Below are 22,239 nucleotides of genomic sequence, written 5' to 3'. Positions count from 1 at the left end.
TCAGCCAGGGCACTCCAAAGTTAACCTGAAAAATGGGTTCAGGCCATGATGGGAAATGGGGGTTGGACATGCCTCCTTATAACCCTCCTCTCTTTTGGAATTCAGAAAAAGCCAACTAGCAGTCATGTCAACACAGTTTTTTTGTTTTTGTTTTTTATTTTTGAGATGGAGTTTTGCATTTTTTGCCCAGGCTGGAGTGCAATGGCATGATCTTGGCTCACCGCAATCTAGGCCTCCCAAGTTCAAGCGATTCTCCTGCCTCCCGAGTAGCTGGGATTACAGGCATGCGCCACCACACCCGGCTAATTTTGTATTTTTAGTAGAGACAGGATTTCTCCTTGTTGGTCAGGCTGGTCTCGAACTCCTGACCTCGTGATCTACCCACCTTGGCCTCCCAAAGTGTTGGGATTACAGATGTGAGCTATCTCAACACAGATTTTAAGTCTAATAAGAAACATTTACATTCTGTTGTCTCTGAAGCCTGCTACCTGGAGGCTTCATCTGCGTGATAAAACTTCGGTCTCCACGACCCCTTGTCATAACCCAGACATTCCTTTCTATTGCTAATAACTCTTTAAACCAATAGCCAATCATATATTTTTATTTTCCATTTATTTATTTATTTATTTGTTTAGTGATGGAGTTTCGCTCTGTCACCCAGGCTGCAGTATAGTGGCACTATCTTGGCTCACTGCAACCTCCACCTCCTGGGTTCAAGCGATTCTCCTGCCTCAGCCTCCTGAGTAGCTGGGATTACAGGCACCTATCACCATGCTCAGCTAATTTTTGTATTTTTAGTGGAGATGGGGTTTCACCACATTGGCCAGGCTGGTCTCGAACTCCTAACCTCAGATGATCCACCCACCTTGGCCTCCCAAAGTGCTGGGATTATAGGTGTACAGGTGTTAGCCACTGTGCCCAGCCATCAGTCAGAAAATTTTAAATCTACCTATAACCTGGAAGCACCCCCACCCCTCCTCACCCCTCACCTCCACCCCTCCACCACTTCAAGTTGTCTCACCTTTCTGGACCGAACCAAGGTATATCTTAGATGTATTTGATTGATGTCTCGTGTCTCCCTAAAATGTATAAACCTAGGCTGTGCCCCGACCACCTTGGCCACACATTCTCAGGATCTCCTGAGGACTGCATCATGGGCCATTGGTCACTCACATTTGGCTCAGAATAAACCTCTTCAAATATCTTCCATAGTTTGACTCTTTTCATTGACAAGAGGAACCATTCCCAGCGGTACTATCCTAGTCTGCTCGGGCTGCTGTGACAAAATCCCACAGACTGGGTGACTTAAACAACAGACATTTATTTTCTCACCATTCTCAAGGCTGGAAGTCCAAAATCAAGGTGTCTGTGGGGTGGGTTCCTTCTGAGGCCTCTCTCGGCAGCTTGCAGACAGCGCCTTCTCCCTGCATCCTCGCATGGTCTTTGCTTCATGTGTATCTATGTTCTAATCCCCTCTTCTTAGAAGAGCACTATCATTCTATTGGAATGTTTCAAAGTTTTGTTATGCAGATGTGTGAGAGGCATTTGAACCAGAGTGACTCCATCTTGAATGAGGGCTAGGAAAAATGAGGCTCAGCCTTGCTGGGCTGTATCCCCAGGAAGTTAGGCATTCCTAGCCCCTAGGTGTTTATGGTTAAGGGAACAGATTAATAATGTTTACTAAATAGACTCAGACCCAGGAATGTCCTGATATCCTGATATCTTGAGAACAGAAGCATTCCTAATTTTGCTTTAAAAATAATAATATAAGTTCTTGCAAAATATGGTAATTGTGGTTTTTTGTTTTTGTTTTTGTTTTTCTTTTTTTGTTGTTGTTTTTTGTTTCTTGTTTTAGACAGAGGTTTGCTCTTTGTCACCCAGGCTGGAGTGCAGTGGAACAATCTCGGCTCACTGCAACCTCTGTCTCCCAGGTTCAAGCGATTCTGCCGCCTCAGCCTCCCAAGTAGCTGGGATTACAGGCATGCGCCACCACACCCTGCTAATTTTTGTATTTTTAGTAGAGACAGGGTTTCGCCATGTTGGCCAGGCTGGTCTCAAACTCCTGACCTCAGGTGATCCACCCGCCTCGGCCTCCCAAAATGCTGAGATTACAGGCATGAGCCACCGCGCCCAGCCAAAATATAGTAATTATGAAAATCAACCCTTTATCACAAACCCTTCTAGCAGAGCACATCTCCCCATATTTTGTTGTTGTTGTTGTTTTCCTATATGTAACAAAAGAAGGAGGTGATGCATTCCTCCTCTGACTTTCGGGAACACCCTACTCTGTCTGTGGAGTAACTTCTTTCACCCCTTTGCTTTCTTAACAGACTTGCTTTCACTTTGCACTGTGGACTCACCCTGAATTCTTTCTTGTGTGAAATCCAAGAACCCTTTCTTGGGGTCTGGATCGGGACCCCTTTCCAGTAACAGATGGAGGCTCCAGGTAGCAAGCTGCAGAGAGAATAGATTGGGAATGGTTCTTATCAGATTTAAGCTCTGTGTTGATGTTAAATGCTGGTCAGCTTTCCCTAAATTCCCAAAGGGAGGAGGGCGTTGTGAGGCATGTCTGACCCTCCCTTCCTGTCACGGCCAGGGCTAGGTTTTCAGGTTAACTTTGGAGTACCCTGGCCAAGAGGAAGGGTTCATTCAGATGGTTGAGGTGGTGGAGGGTGCTTATCATTTTATTTTTGGTTTATGCTGTGAAAGGAAAATAAATCTTGGGACCCCAAAATCACCAAGCCAAAGGGAAAAGTCAAGCTGGGAACGGCTTAGGGCAAACCTACCTCCCATTTGATTCAAAGTCACCCCTCTGCTCACTGAGATAAATGCATATCTGATTGCCTCCAGTTGGAAAGGCTAATCAGAAACTGGAAAGAATGTTGGCCGGGCTAGATGGCTCACGCCTGTAATCCCAGCACTTTGGGAGACTGAGGTGGGCAGATCACGAGGTCAGGAGTTCAAGACCAGCCTGGCCAAGATGGGGAAACCCTGTCTCTACTAAAAATACAAAAATCAGCCCAGCATGGTGGCGGGTGCCTGTAATCCCAGCTGCTCGGGAGGCTGAGGCAGAGAATCGCTTGAAGCCAGGAGGGAGAGGTTGCAGTGAGCTGAGATCGCGCCACTGCACTCCCGCCTGGGCGACAGAACGAGACTCCATCTCAAAAAAAAAAAAGAATGCAACCATTTACTTCCTATCTACCTGTGACCTGGAAGCCCCTTCCCTGCTTTGAGTTGTCCCACCTTTCCAGACCGAACCAGTGTTCATCTTACATATATTGACGTCTCAGGTCTCCCTAAAATGTCGAAACCAAGCTGTGCCCCAACCGCCTTGGGCACATGTCATCATGACCTCCTGAGACTGCGTCACGGGCATGCGTCCTTAACCTTGGCAAAATAAACTTTCTACACTGACCGAGACCTGTCTCAGAAATACTGGGTTAACAACATTCTCACGTATTGCTGCTGAGAAGGCAGCTTTGTTTGGAACTTCACGCCAAAAACCCTATTAATTACTTCTTTAAAGACCCTGTCTCCAAATACAGTCACATTCTAAGGTACTGGGTGTAAGGGCTTTAACATGTGTTTGAATTATTTATTTGGAGATGGAGTCTCGCTCTGTCACCCAGGCTGGAGTGCAGTGGCGTGATCTCAGCTCCGTGCAACCTCCGCCTCATGGGTTCAAATGATCCTCCTGCCTCAGCCTCCCAAGTAGCTGGGATTACAGGCACATGCTGCCACGCCCAGCTAATCTTGGTATTTTAGTAGAGACAGGGTTTCACCGTGTTGGCCAGGCTGATCTTGAACTCCTGACCTCAAGTGATCCGCCCGCCTCAGCCTCCCAAAGTGCTGGGATTATAGGCGTGAGGCACCATGCCTCAACATATGAATCAGGGCTTCAACATGTGAATCTGGGAAGAGACAGAAGTCAGCACCTAGTGGGCAACCTCACGACTGCTGTCTACACTGACAATAATCATCTTCCCATCCCCCTCCCTGCCTTCCATTTACAAGTCTTGTTTTCAGTCCCTGGAAGCAGCTGATCCTCTTTCTTCCTGGGCACCGCAGGTGGCATCCGGGACAAGACAATGAGTAGCCGGAGGCACCTCCACCTGGTGGATGCTGGTTTAGCCATCAACACTCCCTTCCCACTTGTGCTGCCCCCGACACGGGAGGTTCACCTCATCCTCTCCTTTGACTTCAGTGCCGGAGATCCTTTCGAGGTAATCGAGAAGGGCCTTGGGGCTGGTCCTGGGTGGGAGGTGGGCTGCAGTGAAGCTGACTTTGAGGAGGAACTGAGGACGCGGAAAGTGGAAAGTGGGCGGTGGGGAGGTGCTGGCTGGGAAGTCCTGAGAGCCAAATCAACTCACCCATTGCTCCCGAAGCACCCGCAGTCGGCCACATCCAACGAGCTTTTGATCCAAAGCCATCCCAGACCTTCCCGGGCCCCTCTTCCTGGCAGATGACGCTCCCCACTTCTGCGCCTTGCCTGCCCATTCATACCAGTTTGACCTGCGACAGTCTAGCTCCTCACCTGTGCACCTCCTTCCCCAGGCGTGCATGTCTCCAGCCCCGAGGGCGTGTCTTCCTGCTCATCTGGGCTTCCTGGGCAGATAGTGGCCCTCGATAAATGTTTGCTGAGTGAGAACATATGCCAGTATATTCGTGCTTAGCATACATTGCACCTTCACCGTGACCACTAGGATCCGTTATCCCTGCCTTCATATCCCGAGTCTGCCACTTACCAGCTGTGTGGCCTGATCCAATGTATGTAACTTCTGTGCCTCTTGGTTTCCTCAGCTGTAAAACTGGGCTAACGATGGCTCCCCCAGGAGTTGTTCTGTGGTTTAAATTAATACTTGTTAATACATGTGAAGTGTTTAGCACAGTGCCTGCCATTTACTGTGGGGTTTATAAACGTTTTCTTCCTCTTCTTTCCTCTCCTCCCCTCCCCTCTCCTTCTCTGCCCTGCCCTGCCCTGCCCTCCTTTGGAGACTGGGTCTCACCCTAACGCCCAAGCTGGAGTGCAGTGGTGTGATCATAGCTCACTGCAGCCTCAACCTCCTGGGCTCAAGTGATCCTCCCACCTCACCCTCCCAAGTAGCTGGCACCGCAGGCACACACCACCACGCCAGGCTGGTTTTCTAAATTGTTTTAGAGACAGGGTCTTGCTATGTTGCCCAGGCTGGTCTTGAACTCCTGGCCTCAAGCAATTCTCCTACCACCCAATGCTAGGATTACAGGCACAAGCCACCCTGCCCAGCTATTTTCTTTAAAAATATATACACATACAATATACATGTACATAATATGTAACTATTACATGATATATATCAATACATAGTAGTATGTATAAAATAATCATGGTAAAACATATCATCTATTATATTTATGTGTAATATATATACTTATATTCACACACATCTATCAGTTTACATTCTATAATATGAATTAGGAATGTCCATCCTCCTCCCCATGCCATGAGCCAAAACCCACTTGTCACCATCTTTCTAGACCCTGGGCCTTGGAATACCCAGGCTTTCTGGTCTTAGGATTTCTGCTGAAATAAAGATCCCAAGACAATATGATAAAGGTGGAACTATCAAGGTCTTGGGAGTCCTTTTCTGCCAAATCTCTGCTGCATGACCCCAAGCGATAGGCTTAACCTCTGAGCCTCAGTTTTCTCATCCTGAAAATGGGAATCGTATCATCTGGCTCACAGGAGATCTGCAGAGCCTCGGCACCATGCCTGGTCCATAGCTGGTGTTCAGGATGAACAACAATGCGTATCTGGTGATGATGAGAATAGCAAGAGTAATGGTAAGAAAAACAGCAGCATTTGTTAAACTTCAATCAAAGATGACTTCGGAGACCTACGGTGTCCAGTACTGTGGTTGCCGGCCACATGTGGCATTTGAGCACTTGAGATGTGCCTGGCCCAAGATAAGGTGTGCTGTGAGGATAAAATACACCTCAGATGTTAATGACCGCATATGGAAAACGCATGTAGAAGACTTTATTCATGATTGGTATATTGATGTACTAGGCAGGTTTCTCCAGAGGGACAGAACCAATAGGACCTACGTCTAGATGAAAGGGAGTTTCATGATCACAAGGTGGAGCCCTACAATAGGCCGTCTGCAAGCTGAGGAAGAAACAAACCAATAGTGCCTCAGTCCGAGTCTGAAAGCCTGGAAAGTAGGGAAGCCCAGCCGGGTGCAGTGGCTCATGCCTGTAATCCCAGCACTTTGGGAGGCTGAGGCAGGTGGATCACCTGAGGTCGGGAGTTCGACCTCAGCCTGGCCAACCTGGTGAAACTCCATCTCTACTAACAATAGAAAATGTAGCTGGCGTGGTGACGAGTGCCTGTAATCCCAGCTACTTGGGAGGCTGAGGCAGGAGAATCACTTGAACCCGGGAGACGGAGATTGCAGTGAACCAAGATTGCGCCATTGCACTCCAAGCTAGGCAACAAGAGCAAAACTCCATCTCAAAAAAAAAAAAAAAAAAAAAAGTAGGGAAGCCCACGGTGCAGCCTTCGTCTGTAGCCAAAGGCCCTAGAGTCCCTGGCGAGCCTCTGGTGTAAATCTAAGCATCCAAAGGCCAAAAAACCTGGAATGTTATGTTCAAGGGCAGGAAACATCCAGCACGGGAGAAAGATGAAAGCCAGACGACCCAGCAAGCCAGCTTCTGCCTGCTTTGTTCTAGTCACACTGGCAGCCAACTGGAGGGTGCCCACCCACACTGAGGGTGGGTCTCCCTCTCCCAGCCCACCGACTCAAATGCTCATCTCCTCTGACAGCACCCTCACAGACACACCCGGAAACGATACCAGCTTTCTAGGCACCCTTCAATCCAATCAAGTCGACACCTAATATTCACCATCACACATCGAGGCAATCATACTTTTGACATATTGCATGAGATAAAACTTTTTCTTTCAAATGTGCTTAATGTAATTAGGTGGTTACAAATTAATAAACAGAAATTTAAGCAAGATATATCTGTAACAATTTAACAGAACCTGATCATCTAAGTTTTTTTCATTTTTCTCAAATTCATCTTTAATTATTTTTATGATGGGGCTTGTAAGAAAACTAACCAACATGTAGATGCTATAGTTGAATGTCAAATCTTTTTTGTTTGTTTGTTTTTGAGATGTGATCTTGGCTCACTGCAACCTCCGCCTCCTGGGTTCAAGTGATTCTCTTGCCTCAGCCTCCCGAGTAGCTGGGATTACAGGCGTGCGCCACCATGCATGGCTAATTTTTGTTTTTTTAGTAGAGACGGGGTTTCACCATGTTGGCCAGGATGGTCTCGAACTCCTGACCTCAGGTGATCCGCCCACCTCAGCCTCCCAACGTGCTGGGATTATAGGCGTGAGCCACGATGCCCAGCCGAATGTCAGATCTTTAAAAGGTACTTATGAGAGTAAATTCCTCTGTAATACAATTATGAAGCACCTTCATGATATTTCTGTTTTATGTGTAGAAAAGTGGCTGGGTATGGTGGCTCACTCCTGTAATCTCAGTGCTTTGGGAGGCCAAAGTGGGAGGATCACTTGAGATCAGCAATTTGAGACCAGCCTGGGCAACATAGCAAGACCCCACCTCTACACAAATTTTTTTTTTTTCTTTTGAGACAGAGTTTTGCTCTTGTTGCCCAGGCTGGAGTGCAATGGAGAGATCTCGGCTCACTGCAACCTCCGCCTCCCGGGTTCAAGTGATTCTCCTGCCTCAGCCTCATGAGTTGCTGGGATTACAGGCATGTACCACCATGCCCGGCTAATTTTTGTATTTTTAGTAGAGACGGGGTTTCTCCATGTTGGTCAGGCTGGTCTTGAACTCCTGACCTCAGGTGATCCACCCGCCTCAGCCTCCGAAAGTGCTGGGATTACAGTCGTGAGCCACCACATCCGGCCCAAAATTTTTTTTTTTAGTTAGATGGGCATGGTGGCTCACGCCTGTAGTCCCAGCTACTTAGGAGGTTGAGATGGGATCCCCTGGGCCTAGGAGCTTGAGACTGCAGTAAGCCATGATTGCACCACTGCACTCCAGCCTGGGTGACACAGCAAGATCCTGTCTCTAAAGATAAGTATATGTAGGAAAGTGTTAGAGTCAAATATTCAACTCAATATAAAATAAGAAGAAGAGGCCGGGTGCGGTGGCTCATACCTGTAATCCCAGCACTTTGGGAGGCAGAAGCGAGTGGATCACCTGAGGTCAGGAGTTCGAGACCAGCCTGGCCAACATGGTGAAACCCTAGATACAACTAAACTAAAAATACAAAAATTAGCCAGGCATGGCGGCACGTGCCTGTAATCCCAGCTACTGGGGGTCTGAGGCAGGAGGATCACTTGAACCTGGGAGGCAGAGGTTGCAGTGAGCCAAGATTGTGCCAGCCTGGGCAACAGAGTGAGACTCTGTCAAAAAAATAAAAGAAGAAGAAGAAGAGGAAGAAGAAGAAGAAGAGGAAGAAGAGGAAGAGGAAGAGGAAGAAGAAGAGGAAGAGGAAGAAGAAGAAGAAGAAGAGAAGGAGAAGAGGAGGAGGTGGAGGAGGAGAAGGAGAAGAAGAGAAGAAGAAGAAGAAGAAGAAGAAGAAGAAGAAGAAGAAGAAGAAGAAGAAGAAGAAGAAGAAGAGGAGGAGGAGGAAGAAGAAGAAGAAGAGAAGGAGAAGAGGAGGAGGAGGAGGAGGTGGAGGAGGAGAAGGAGAAGGAGAAGGAGAAGGAGAAGGAGAAGGAGAAGGAGAAGAAGAAGAAGAAGAAGAAGAAGAAGAAGAAGAAGAAGAAGAAGAAGAAGAAGAAGAAAGGAAGGAAGAAGGAAGAAGGAAGAAGAAGAAGAAGAAGAAGAAGAAGAAGAAGAAGAAGAAGAAGAAGAAGAAGAAGAAGAAGAAGAAGAAGAAGAAGAAGAAGAAGAAGAAGAAGAAGAAGAAGAAGAAGAAGAAGAAGAAGAAGAAGAAAGAGGAAGAAGAAGAAACACTTGTTGAGACCTAATAAGTGGTTTCTACTTGTAACACCAGTCCTCTGAACAAAGAAGTCACTTTTGAGTACATAAGGAAAAATAACCACATGCTAAAAGGATAAGACATTCCTCTGACATCTTTACTGGGCCATCTCTTCCTCTAACACTTCAGAAGCTTAGAAATTTAAAGTATTCTTTTGTTAGCTGCAAGAACAAGATAAAGGAGAAATGCCCTTTCTCTTGAGATCGCAACTATGAAGTCACGTGGTTATGCAAAGTCTGCATTTGTGTGCAAAACACACACTGATCTTTTTTTAACTTTTAAGTTCAGGGGTTCAAGTACAGGTTTGTTCCAAAGGTAAACTTGTGTCCTGGGGATTTGTTGTACCGATTATTTCATCATCCAGGTATTAAGCCTAGTACCCATTAGTTATAGCTCCTGATCCTCTCCCTCCTCCCACCCTCCAGCCAGCACTGCGCCCCAGTGTGTGTTGTTCCCCTCTGTGTGTCCATGTGTTCTCATCATTCAGCTCCCACTTAGAAGTGAGAACATGCAGTATTTGGTTTTCTGTTCCTGGAAAAACACTTATACATTTATCTTTTTTTTTTTTTTTTTTGAGACAGAGGCTCGTTCTTATCACCCAGGCTGGAGTGCAGTGGCGCTATCTGGGCTCACTGCAATCTCTGCCTCCCATGTTCAAGTGATTCTCCTGTCTCAGCCTCCTGAGTAGCTGGGACTACAGGTGCCTGCCACCATGCTTGGCTAATTTTTTGCAATTTTAGTAGGGATGGGGTTTCACTGTGTTAGCCAGGATGGTCTCGATCTCTTGACCTCGTGATCTGCCCACCTCAGCCTCCCAAAGTGCTGGGATTACAGGCATGAGCCATGAGCCACCATGCCCAGCCTATCTTTTTTTTTTTTTGTTTTTTTTTTTGTTTTTTTTTGAGACAGAGTCTCACTCTTGTTGCCCAGGCTGGAGTGCAATGGCGCTATCTGGGCTCACTGCAACCTCTGCCTCCCAGGTTCAAGAGATTGTCCTGTCTCAGCCTCCCGAGTAGCTGGGATTACAGGCGCCCGCTACCATTCCTGGCTAATTTTTGTATTTTTAATAGAGACAGGGTTTCACCGCGTTGGCCAGGTTGGTCTCAAACTCCTGACCTCAAGTGATCTGCCCGCCTCAGCCTCCCAAAGTGCTGGGATTGCAGATGTGAGCCACCACGCCTGGCCCACATTTATCTTTATTCTCCTTGCTTAGTTTTGTCAGTTAACTTGCAGAACTTAACGGATGCCTTTCTAAGACACAGAGACTCAGATATGTTTTTTGTTGTTGTTTTTTTTTTATTTGAGACGGAGTCTCGCTCTGTCGCCCAGGCTGGAGTGCAGTGGCCAGATCTCAGCTCACTGCAAGCTCCGCCTCCCGGGTTTACGCCATTCTCCTGCCTCAGCCTCCCGAGTAGCTGGGACTACAGGCGCCCGCCACCTCGCCCGGCTAGTTTTTGGGGTTTCACCGTGTTAGCCAGGATGGTCTCAATCTCCTGACCTCGTGATCCGCCCGTCTCGGCCTCCCAAAGTGCTGGGATTACAGGCTTGAGCCACCGTGCCTGGCTGAGATGTGTTTTATGTAACTTCAGTAACCTCGGTGCTACAGTAACGAGACATGCAGTGTCCTTTTGCTCTGCTTCAAGACAGCAGGGAAGGAGGTCGTAGGAAAAAGAATAAATGAAATTTGTTACAACTGAGAAACTACTTCTCATTAAGTTTCCCCATGCTGTCACCTTTATTTAAAATTTATTTTTAAAATTAATTTATCCTACTTCTTTTTGCTTTCTTCAAGTGCAGCAAGTAGACAATAGAAAAGTATTTTATGTCCAGGCGCGGTGGCTCACTCCTGTAATCCCAGCACTTTGGGAAACCGAGGTGGGTGGATCACCTGAGGATCCCCAGCCTGACCAACATGGAGAAACCCCGTCTTTACCAAAAATACAAAATTAACTGGGCATGGTGGCACATGTCTGTAAACCCAGCTACTCGGGAGGCTGAGGCAGGAGAATCGCTCGAACCTGGGAGGCAGAGGTTGCGGTGAGCCAAGATCGTGCCATTGCACTCCAGCCTGGGCAACAAGAGTGAAACTCCATCTAAAAAATAAGAAAACAAAAGAAAAGTACCTTCACGGTGACATTATATTTCTGTTACACAGTGATGATGGAGAATATCTCATTTATCTTCCAAATACCCCTGTGAGGTGGATATTACAGAGCTCCTTTGCAGAGGTGGTGAGATGTACCCATACCACACATCTCTTTGGACCCCTGGGCTCAAATGGTCTTCCCATCTCAGCTTCCTGAGTAGCTAGGGCTACTTGTGCATGCCCCTATGCCTGGCTAATTGAAAAAAAAAAAATTATTGTAGAGATGAGGTCTCCAACATCTTTCTGTGGCAGAGCTGGGATTCAAAGCCTCATCTAGGCACCATTTTCCTTGTCCTCTGAGTCCCACAGCCCCCAGCCCGAAAGGTTACTCTCTAACCTCACAAATATTGTCTCCAGGTGGACTCGGCGTGCAGGTGATGGCAGAGGCTCACTCTTTCCCTTACAGAAGATGTTGTCCCTGTCCAAGCTGAGCCCTGCTCTGTCGTGTGTCTGGACTGTTAGCTAAGGTCCCGTCAGGTCTCCAGGCCCCGGAGGTCTTCTGGGAGAGGTCTTGCAACAGTTTCTTATTGCCTCCTTCTCAGACCATCCGGGCTACCACTGACTATTGCCGCCGCCACAAGATCCCCTTTCCCCACGTAGAAGAGGCTAAGCTGGATTTGTGGTCCAAGGCCCCCGCCAGCTGCTACATCCTGAAAGGAGAAACCGGACCAGTGGTGATGCATTTTCCCCTGTTCAACACAGATGCCTGTGGAGGTAGGTGCAGGGGAGAAGCAGGTTGAGAAGCCACCTATGTTAGTCTGTTCTCACACTGCTAATAAAGACATACCTGAGACTGGGTAGTTTACAAAGGAAGGTTTAGTTGACTCACAGTTCAGCATGGCTGGAGAGGCCTCAGGAAACTTACAATCATGGTGGAAAGCGAAGGGGAAGCAAGGCACCTTCTTCACAAGGCGGCAGGAAGGAGAAGTGAGTGCCAGCAGGGGAACTGCCAGATGCTTATAAAACCATCAGATCATTTGGGCGCGGTGGCTCACACCTGTAATCCCAGCACTTTGAGAGGCCGAGGCAGGTGGATCACAAGGTCAGGAGATCGAGACCATCCTGGCTAACACATTGAAACCCTGTCTCTACTGAAAATACAAAAAAAAAAAAAAAAAAATTGCTGGGCATGGTGGCGCGTGTCTGTAATCCCAGCTACTCAGGAGACTGAGGCAGGAGAATCACTTGAACCTGGGAGGAAGAGGTTGCAGTGAGCCGGGATCACGCTACTGCACTCCAGCCTGGCAACAGAGCGAGACTCCTTCTCAAACAAATAAATTAATACATACCATCAAATCTCGTGAGAACTCGCTCACTGTCACGAGAACAGCATGAAGGTAACCACTTCCATGCTTCAATTACCTCCCACGGCACTTGGGGATTATGGGAACTACAATTCAAGATGAGATTTGGGTGGGGACACAGCCAAACCATATCAACACCAGGCCAGGCTGAATGGATCTGCGCTGTGCCCTGGGGGACATCTCGTTATGCTCCAACATCTGATGGTCCAGTGAGTCATCCTGTCCACCCTCGGGCCTGGAGATGCCAGGCTGCCTCCCTCGGCCTTGCATGCCTCTGCATGTTGCTGCCTCTCTGCAGCATTCTTGTCCTACCTGAATATCCAACGCCTTCCACCAGGACATCCCACATTCCTCATCCAGTCTCAGGTGAGCAGCTGCCTGGAAGGCCTAGAATACAGGATAGGTGGTACTCCAGGGCCTGATTGTACCACTTCCCACAGTGGACTCCTTTTAGCTTGTCAATCATGTCTCCTGCGATGAGACTCCCATTAGGGATAAATTGTGTCTGTTTTCTTCCTTCATTTAACAAACACTTATTGGTTACCTACGCTGCATCAGCCGTAGTTCCAGGAGAGGCAGACTGGAGTAGTAAAGAAGACAGGAAGTGGGGGGCCAGGCGCAGTAGCTCACACCTGTAATCCCAGCACTTTGGGAGGCCAAGCAGGGGCAGATCACCTGAGGTCAAGAGTGCAAGGCCAGCTTGGCCAACACGGTGAAACCCCATCTCTACTAAAAAATACAAAAAATTCTCCAGGCGTGGTGATGCATGCCCATAATCCTAGCTACTTGGGAGGCTAAGGCAGGAGAATTACTTGAACCTAGGAGATGGAGGTTACAGTGACCCAAGATAGTGCCATTGCATTCCAGCCTGGGAGACAAGAGTGAGACTCTGTCTCAAAAGACTGGAAGGGGCATGGATCATAAAAATATAGATAAATCCATTACCTCATGTGTCAGTAAAACTTTATTTATAAAACCAAAGTGGTGGGCTGACTGGATTTGGTCTACAACTGTAGTTTGACAAGCCCTGATGTAAACAGACAAAATCTGCAGAATTAATTGTCCAAACTCACGATGCATTTTCTTCATTGGTTTGGTTATGCTTCAGATGATATTGAGGCATGGAGTGACACATACGACACATTCAAGCTCGCTGACACCTACACTCTAGATGTGGTGAGGCCACTCTTGGCATTAGCCAAGATGAACGTCAGGGAAAACAAGAAGAAGATCCTTAGAGAGATGAGGAACGCGGCCATGTAAGTGGGAGACCATAGTCACTCTGATGCCTATAACTCATTCTGTAAGTATCTGTTGGAGAACTTTCTCTGCAACAGGCAGGAGGGCTGAAGGGGTGAAAAAAGATAGGTAGTTTCTCCCCCACTTGAGCTTGTGTCTCAGTAGTGGACTGACCACGAACAGGGTCAGGAGTGAATGGTTTTCTGAAGAGTGAAGCAGGCTGTGTTTGTTTGCTAGGGTTGCTGTAACAAAATACCATTGGCTGGGTGGCTTCACTGAAATTGATGGTCTCATGGTGCTGGAGGCTGGAAGTGTGAATTCACAGTATCAGCAGTGCTGGTTCCTTCTGGGATCTGTGAGGGAGAATTTGTTCCATGCTTGTCTCTGTGTATATTAGTCCATTTTCACATGCTATAAAGAACTACCTGAGACTGGGTAATTGATGAAGAAAAGAGGTTTAATTGGCTCACTGTTCCAAAGGCTTAAGAGGAAGCATGACTGGAAGGCCTCAGGAAACTTACAATCGTGGTGGAAGGTGAAGAGGAAGCAAGCACATCTTTACCATGGCAGAGCAGGAGAGAGACAGAGCAAAGCAGGAAGTGCTACACACTTTTAAACAACCAAATCTCATGAGAACTCCCTCACTATCACCAGAACAGCAAGGGAGAAGTACACTCCCATCAATCACCTCTCACCAGGCCCCTCCCACAACAAGAGGGGATTACAATTTGAGATGAGATTTGGTTGAGGACACAGAGCCAAACCATAGCTCTGTGAAAGGAAAATGAAATCTCACGACCCCAATTCACTGTGCCAAAAGGAAAAACTTAAGCTGTGGCTGGGCACTGTGGCTCATGTCTATAATCCCAGCACTTTGGGGAGCCAAGGCAGGAGGATCACTTGAGCTCAGGAGTTCAAGATCAGCCTGGGGCAACATAGTGAGACCACATCTCTACAAATAATTTTAAAAATTAGCTGGCTGTGGTAGCACAGGCCTATAGTCTCAGCTACTCAAGAGGCTGAGGTGGGAGGATTGCCAGAGCCCAGGAGTTTGAGGCTGCAGTGAACTATGATCGTACCACCCCACTCCAGGCTGAGCAACAGAGCAAGACCTTGCCTCCAAAATAAAAATAAAAAAATAAAAAATAAAAAATTAAGCTGAAAGCTTAATTAAGCTGAGTCATGCAAGAAACTGTCTTTCCTTTTGTTCCTAGGCCACAGATGAAAGGCCACAGATATCTCCACAGATAGCTTACTCTATCGATATGGTTTGGCTCTGTGTCCCCACCCAAATCTCATCTCGAATTGTAATCCCCACGTGTCAAGAGAGGGACCTGGTGGGAGGTGATTGGATCTTGGGGGTGGCTTGCCTTATGATTTTCTCATGAGAGTGAGGGGGTTGTCATGAGATCTGATGGTTTTTAAGTGGCAGTTTCCCCTGCTGTCTCTCTCTGTCTCTCTCATTCTCTCTCGTCTCTCCTGCCACCCTGTGAAGAAGATGCCCTGCTTCCACCATGACTGTATTAGGTTGGTGCAAAAGTAATTGCAGTTTTGCAACTAAAAGTAATGGCAAAAACCGCAATTACTTTTACACCGACCTAATAAGTTTCCTGAGGCCTCCCCAGCCATGTGGAACTGTGAGTCAGTTAAACTTCTTTTGTTTATACATTACCCAGTCTCAGGTAGTGTCTTTATCACAGTGTGAGAATGGACTCATACAGTTCTAGAAGTCAGAAATCTGAAACGAGTGTTAAGGAGTAAAACCCGAAGTGTTAGCAGGGCCGACTTCTGTGGAGGCTCCACGGGGGAAGCTGTTCCTTGCCTTTTTCAGCTTCTAGAGGCCACCCACATTCCTTGGCTCATGGCCCCTCCTTCAACCTCTTGCTTGTCATCTCATCTCCTCCTTGCTCTGACCTCCTGCCTTGCTCTTATAAGGAAAGACCCATGTGATTCCACTGGACCCACCCAGATACCCAGGATCCTCTCCTCATCTCAGGATCCTTAGCTTAACCTCATTGGCAGAGTCCCTTTTGCCATGGAAAGTCACATACTGGCCAGGAGCAGTGGCTCACACCTGTAATCCCAGCACTTTGGGAGGCCAAGGCAGGCAGTTCGCTTGAGCTCAGGAGTTCAGACCAGCCTGGGCAACATGGCAAGACACCATCTCTACTAAAAGTACAAAAAAATAGCAAGGCATGGTGGTGTATGCCTCTGGTCCCAGCTCCTTAGGAGGCTGAGGTGGGAGGATTGCTTAACCTTGGGTAGCGGAGGTTACAGTGAGCCCAGATCACACCACTGCACTCCAGCCTAGGTGACAGAGTGAGACCTTGTCTCAAAAAAAAAAAAAAAAAAAAAAAAAGTCACGTATTCATGGGCTCCAGGGATTAGGATAGGGACATCATTGGGAGCCATTATTCAGCCTGCCACAAAGACACAGGCAGGACCCCGATGACAGAAACCAGGGGAAGAGTTAGAATTTTATTTTGCATATAGTGGGAAGCTGTTGTTAAGTTTTGAGCAGGGGAGTAGCTTTATCTGAGTCACCTTTTCAAAGGCCCACCTGGCTCCAGTGTAGTTGGTCCCTAGACAAGATAATTAGCACCCTGAGGACCAGGTTGAGTCAGTGACCTCAGGGTTGCAAGGTAGAGGGAAGAGAAAGCCACTCTGGGCCTCTGGACCAGTTTGTGTTCCCCAGACAGTTTCCCCAAAAGCCCTGCCTGGCATGGGGAAGGTCGATTATTTGCTACTCATCTGTCTTCTAATGAGGGGTTGTATATTAGTTTGCTGGGGCTGCCATTAAAAAGTACCACAGAGGCTGGGTGTGGTGGCTCAAGCGTGTAATCCCAGCACTTTGGGAGGTGGAGGAGGGTGGATCACGAGGTCAGGAGTTCGAGACCAACCTGGCCAACATGGTGAAGAAGCCCTGCTCTACTAAAAATACAAAACTTAGCTGGGCGTGGTAGTGCGCGCCTGTAGTCCCAGTTACTTGGGAGGCTGAGGCAGGAGAATCGCTTGAACCCAGAAGGTGGAGGTTGCAGTGAGCCCAGATCGTGCCACTGCACTCCAGCCTGCTGACAGAGGGAGACTCCGTCTCAAAAAAGCACCACAGATCAGGTGACTTAAATAACAGACACTTATTGTTTCGCAGTTCTGGAGGCTGGAAGTCCAAGATCAAGGTGTGAGCAGGGGTGGTTTCTCCTGAGGCCTCTCTCCTTGGCTTGCAGATGGTGCCTCCCTGTGTCTACACATGATCTTCCTCTGTGCCTGTCCACTTCCCACCTTCTCACCTGTAGAACTCAGGGCTTATTTATGCTTATTTGTTGACTCTCTCTCCTCATAACAAGGTGTGCAGCAGTGTGGGGTCAGGAACCACATCACTTTGCCCCCCACAGTGTCCATTCTTTCATTCGTTGATTCCACGACCATTTCCTGGATGCCGACTAGATCCAGTCTGCCCAGGTCCTGCAGCCATGGCTGCATACAGGTCGGGTGAGGCTCTTGCTCTTGTAGAATGGTACCTCCTCCCGGGGGGCAACATGACATAAACAGGTAAACAAAGGAGTCAACAGGATGGCCATGGAGAGTAAGTGCCGTTGAGACGACCAAACCTGCGGTGTGCTGAGGAGTGAAGTGAAGGTTTTTAGGAAAGGGGCTGGGGGTCTGGGAAGGCATCCCGAGGGAGAGACCTTTCACCTGGGGCTGAATACTGAGAAGGGGTGGCCATGAGGAAGTCTTGGGGAACAGAATTCTGTGCAAAGGGAAAGTAAATGCAAAGTATCTGGAGTGGGAAAGACCTTGATCTATGTCTTACCTGTGTCTATAACATTTTGTACTGATATAAAGGCATATCTGAGGCTGGGTAATTTATAAAGGAAAGAGGTTTATTTGGCTCATGGTTCTGCAGGCTGTGCAAGAAGCATGGCACCTGTATCTACTTCTGGTGAAGGCTTCAGGGAGCATCCAATCCTGGTGGAAGGGGAAGGGGAGATGGCATGTTACATGGCGAGAGAGAGAAGGGAGGAAAGTACCAGTTTCCTTTTAACAACCAGATCTCAAGTGAACTAATAGAGCAAGAACTCACTCATTACCGCAGGGAAGGCACCAACCCATTCATGAAGGATCCACCGCCATGATCCAAACATCTCCCTCTGGGCCCCACCTCCAACACTGGGGATCACATTTCAACGTGAGATTTGGAGGGAATGAATTTCCAAACTATATCAGTCTATTCAAGGAACAGGAAGAAAGCTGCTATTGCTGGATCAGGGTAGGGGAAGCGCGGAATGAAAGGTGATTGGAGAGATGGACAGAGATCAGATCTTGTGAATTCTGGCAGGTATCATGACATTTGATGTAGGCCAAAGAGTTCGCTCCTAGCCCAGCATCTGATACATGCTTAATAAGCATAGTGTTGGATACATAAACATTTACATGGTAAACATAGATCACAAGAGCTCCACAGGAGGAGGTGGCGGAGCTCCAGGTCTTCTCAGTTCATGAAAGAATGGATGAATGTCTTTCTCCTAAGTCATGTCTGACCTGTAGAGGCTTCCAGATCTTCTAATCTTATCCAATGTGCAACACTTCCTACAAAGCACAGTGGTAACTTCTAACTTTCCTTTCTCCCCAGGCTCTATTACCCGAAGCATTATGCCCAAAGTTGCTCCTTGGTGTAGATGAGCCTCAGCTTCCAGGGCAGTATGGGCCTGTTGGTCTACCAGGGCCCTGATGTCCACGTGGCCTTCCTGTTCTTCACTCCCTTCAGCCACACACTTCATGAGTTCACCTTGGCTATCCTAACAGGGCCAATCACCAGTGACCAGCTGGACTGTGATTTTGATAGCATCATTCAGAAGAAGGGGTCCAAGGAGCTGCAGGTGGTGAAATGTGTCCTGCAGGTCCCTTGGGAGATCCTGGAGCTGGAGCATGAGTCTCTGACAATCAGAAGTATCATGTCCAATGTCCGGATAGCCAAAATGAATGCGGCAGATCAGACCAATGCCTTTCACTGCTCCTTTATTACTGCACTTCCAGCCAGTAGCTCTGTAGAAGTTAGCTCTGTAGAAGTAAGAGCTGGGGTTTAAATCATGGGCTGTCTCTCCAGCCAAGTGGAGCTCTGAGAATACAACAGGTGCTCAATAAATGCTTGCTGATTAACTGATGGATTAGCTGTGCGTGTGTGTCTTGGTCTGCCACCACCCCTGCTGTGGCCCTTTTCACCCTCTGTGTACCCTTTACTTCTTCCTTTCTTCCCTTCCCCCTTTCCTTTCCATCTTCTTCCGTCTGTATCTCAGCAATTCAGCATGGTGGCTCCACAGCTGGACTTGAATCTTACTTCTGTTACCTACTCACCATGAGAACATGGACAAGATCCTTCGCCTCCATGCCCCAGTTCCATCATCTGTAGAACAGACCATCATGGAGCCTGTATCCTTGAAAGGCTTAACTGAGTTAATGAGTCTCAAGACCTTAGAATAATGTCTGGCACTGACGGAGTTCCAGAGCAATTATTATTCATACAGGCTCTCCAGAATTAAAGCAGGACTGTTAAGGGATGAACTGTGTGTCCCACCCCCACCAAAAGATGTGGCCATTGTTACCCCCAGTGCCTGTGAATGTGGCCTTGCATGGAAATAAGGTCTTTTACCAATGTGATCAAGTGAAGATGAGGTCATTTGTGTGGACGCTAATCCACAATGACTACTGTCCTTATGAAAAGGGAGGATTTCACCCAGCACAGTGGCTTACGCCTATAATCCCAGCACTTTGCGAGGCCGAGGCGGGCGGATCACGAAGCAAAGAGATCGAGACCATCCTGGCCAACATGGTGAAACCCCATCTCTACTAAAAATATAAAAATTAGCTGGGCTTGGTGGCACACACCTATAGTCCCAGCTACTCGGGAGGCTGAGGCAGGAGAACGGCTTGAACCCAGGAGGCGGAGGTTGCAGTGAGCTGAGATCACGCCACTGCACAGGTTCTCATAACCCTTTGAGCCTGGCAACAGAGTGAGACTCTGTCTCAAAAAAAAAAAAAAAAAAAAAAAAGAAAAAGAAAGAAAAGGGGGGATTTAGGAGACGGGGAGCATTATGACAAATACCTAATGCATGCAGGGCTTAAAACCTAGATGACGGGTTGATGGGTGCAGCAAACCAGCATGGCACATGCATACCTATGTAACAAACCTGCACGTTCAGCACATGTATCCCAGACTTAAAAATTTTTTTAAAAGGGGTGGAATTTAAAAACAGAGGCATGTATACAGAGGGGAGGCCATGTGAACATGGAGGCAGGGATTGGGGTGAGGCATCTACAGGCCAAGGGGCTGTCAAACTATTGCCAGCAAACCACCAGTCATCCCAAAGAAGACCTTGAGAGCAGAAGGATCCAGTTCAGAATTCTGTGTTGCATTCAGTCGTGGCTTTTTTGTTGTTTTTTTTTTTGAGACAGAGTTTTACTCTAGTTGCCCAGGCTGGAATGCAATGGCACAATCTTGGGCTTACTGCAACCTCCGCCTCCTGGGTTCAAGCGATTCTCCTGCCTCAGCCTCCCAAGTAGCAGGGATTACAGGCATGCGCCACCACGCCCGGCTAAGTTTTTTGTATTTTTAGTAGAGACGGGGTTTCTCCATGTTGGTTAGGCTGGCCTCAAACTCCTGACCTCAAGTGATCTGCTCACCTCGGCCTCCAAAATTGCTGAGATTACAGGCGTGAGCCACCGCCCCGGCCTCGGCCATGTCTTCTTAGTCTCCTCCTATCTCGAATGGTTCCTCAGTCTTTCCTTGATTTTCATAACCTTGACATTTTTGAAGCTTACAGGCCAGTTATTTTGTAAACCATCCCTCCATTTGGGTTCGTCTGACGTCTGATTATGATGAGATTCAGGAATCTTACAGAAGCGACGCTTTGTTCTCGTGACATCCTGTCAGGTGGTGCAAAATTCCAACTTACCACATTACTGGTGCTGTCCACTTTGACTAAGATGGTGTTTGCCATGTTTGTCCACTATAAAGTAACTCCTTTGAAACTGGTATTTTGTAGGGAGGTATTTTGAGCTCTGTAAATATCAAACTTCCCACTTACCTTTTTATTTATCTGAGTATGGACTCCTGGTTTCCTCTGTGGTCCTGTATAATTTGTTACTATCATTATTTATTTTGACTCTCAAACTGCCCAGTATGGCCAATGGAGCTTCTTCAAGCAGACTCCTTTGTTCTTTCCACATGTTCTCATAACTCTGAGCAATTTCTTGCTTTAAGCATAGGATGTTTGTAGGTTCATCCTGTTCTTTTTTTGCCCTAGACATGGAATCGGCCAAATTTCCTAAGCACTCTGGTGTCATTTGATGGAGAATAGTAAATAGAAGTCAAGATTTGGATGCTAGCGGTGCTCATTTGTATGGGCCATCCCTGTTTCTATGTTCTCTTAGTGGAGAGAGCTAGAGAATATGTGTACAAATGTTCCTATACACACTGAAATTATGTGTTTATTTTTATCTCTATACACAATTGAGATCCACGAGGACATACCAGCACCTCCAGTTACAGTCCAACACCACAGGGCTCATTCGACTTTCCTCCTTTCTGTCTTAGTAACTCCCTTTTCCAACAGTGGGAGACCTGGCCCCCATTCCCCTTACTCACCATGTGTAGCCAATTTCCCTTCTCCTTTGCCATTTCACCCCTGTGGGAATGTCTTTCCCAGCCTAGTCTGGCTTCAACACCGTACACCTTGCTATTCCCATGAATGGACATCCTTCTGTCTCTGCTTGGGTTGTGACAACCCATGCCAGATGCCCCCTGTGTGGCCTCCTCCCTAATTGCCTTAGAGTGCAAACCCCTGCCCCAGACAATGCCTGCATATAAACGCCCCCACCCCACTCAGTTCATGTTCCAAATTGTGGACTCCTCCTCACCCCACTACCCCATCTGGCTCCCCATACCAGATGGCCCCCAGCCCCCTCCTCCCCTAACCCTACCTACTGTGGAACCTCAAAACCCCTTTAGGCTTTGACACCACCATAACTTCTCACCCTCCCTGACACCCCCACCTTGCTTTTCCCCTCTAAATCATTCAGGAAAGACAGAAGGAAAGAGATGAACAGAGAAAGAGAAAATGCCATGCTCTTAGTCACTGTGCACGCCCACTTCTTGAAGTCCATGCTTGCATCCTGCTCACTCACACACATTCCCAACTCACCCAGGAAAGCTCCCTGAGGCCAGGCGCCCTGTGCTCTCCATCTCACTGCCTAGAAGCCAGTCTTGGATTGACCCTTCACATGCTTGTTGGAACATTGAATAAATGATGCCCTCTGCTCTAATCCCCTCCCCCATTTTCTTTTATTTCCTTCCCTCCCTGCCTCCCTCCCTTCCTTCCTTCCTCCCTCTTTCTTTCTTTCTTTCTTTCTTTCTTTCTCTCTCTCTCTTTCTTTCCTTCTTTCTTTCTTTCTTTCTCTCTCTCTCTTTTTCTTTCTTTCTTTCTTTCTTTCTTTCTTTCTTTCTTTCTTTCTCTCTCTCTCTTTCTTTCTTTCTCTCTCTCTCTCTCTTTC

At 47.6% G+C, this 22,239-nt stretch overlaps 1 protein-coding gene and 2 long non-coding RNA genes across 36 annotated transcripts in view; 2 read left to right on the top strand and 1 right to left on the bottom strand.

Moving 5' to 3' along the window:
- PLA2G4C (phospholipase A2 group IVC) overlaps window positions 1-18,853 on the top strand; it is a 58,534-nt gene extending 39,681 nt beyond the window's left edge. For 27 of the 34 annotated variants that reach the window (XM_077980636.1, XM_077980638.1, XM_077980633.1 and 24 more), the window contains 4 exons: window positions 4,069-4,223; window positions 11,692-11,863; window positions 13,562-13,712; window positions 18,323-18,853. In XM_077980636.1, coding sequence (XP_077836762.1) covers window positions 4,069-4,223; window positions 11,692-11,863; window positions 13,562-13,712; window positions 18,323-18,368 — 524 coding nt within the window. In that variant the 3' untranslated portion in view covers window positions 18,369-18,853. Of the gene's footprint in view, window positions 1-4,068; window positions 4,224-4,554; window positions 4,890-11,691; window positions 11,864-13,561; window positions 14,089-15,368; window positions 16,061-18,322 lie in introns of those variants that run through there. The other 7 variants (XR_013409961.1, XR_013409957.1, XR_013409960.1 and 4 more) reach the window with 4 other exon arrangements.
- LOC144337246 (uncharacterized) lies at window positions 1,302-4,853 on the bottom strand. The gene is made up of 5 exons (XR_013410048.1): window positions 4,746-4,853; window positions 4,535-4,605; window positions 4,182-4,339; window positions 2,361-2,454; window positions 1,302-1,498 (listed from the first exon to the last, which is right to left on the bottom strand). It is a non-coding gene; the product is annotated as an uncharacterized LOC144337246 (long non-coding RNA).
- Window positions 6,349-8,457, top strand: LOC144337237 (uncharacterized). The gene is made up of 2 exons (XR_013410038.1): window positions 6,349-7,145; window positions 8,374-8,457. It is a non-coding gene; the product is annotated as an uncharacterized LOC144337237 (long non-coding RNA).
- Window positions 18,854-22,239: the final 3,386 nt, after the last annotated feature.

This window comes from Macaca mulatta, chromosome 19 (assembly GCF_049350105.2).
Source record: "Macaca mulatta isolate MMU2019108-1 chromosome 19, T2T-MMU8v2.0, whole genome shotgun sequence".
Classification (NCBI taxonomy): Eukaryota; Metazoa; Chordata; class Mammalia; order Primates; family Cercopithecidae; genus Macaca; species Macaca mulatta.
This window is presented reverse-complemented; position numbering and strand designations above follow the sequence as displayed.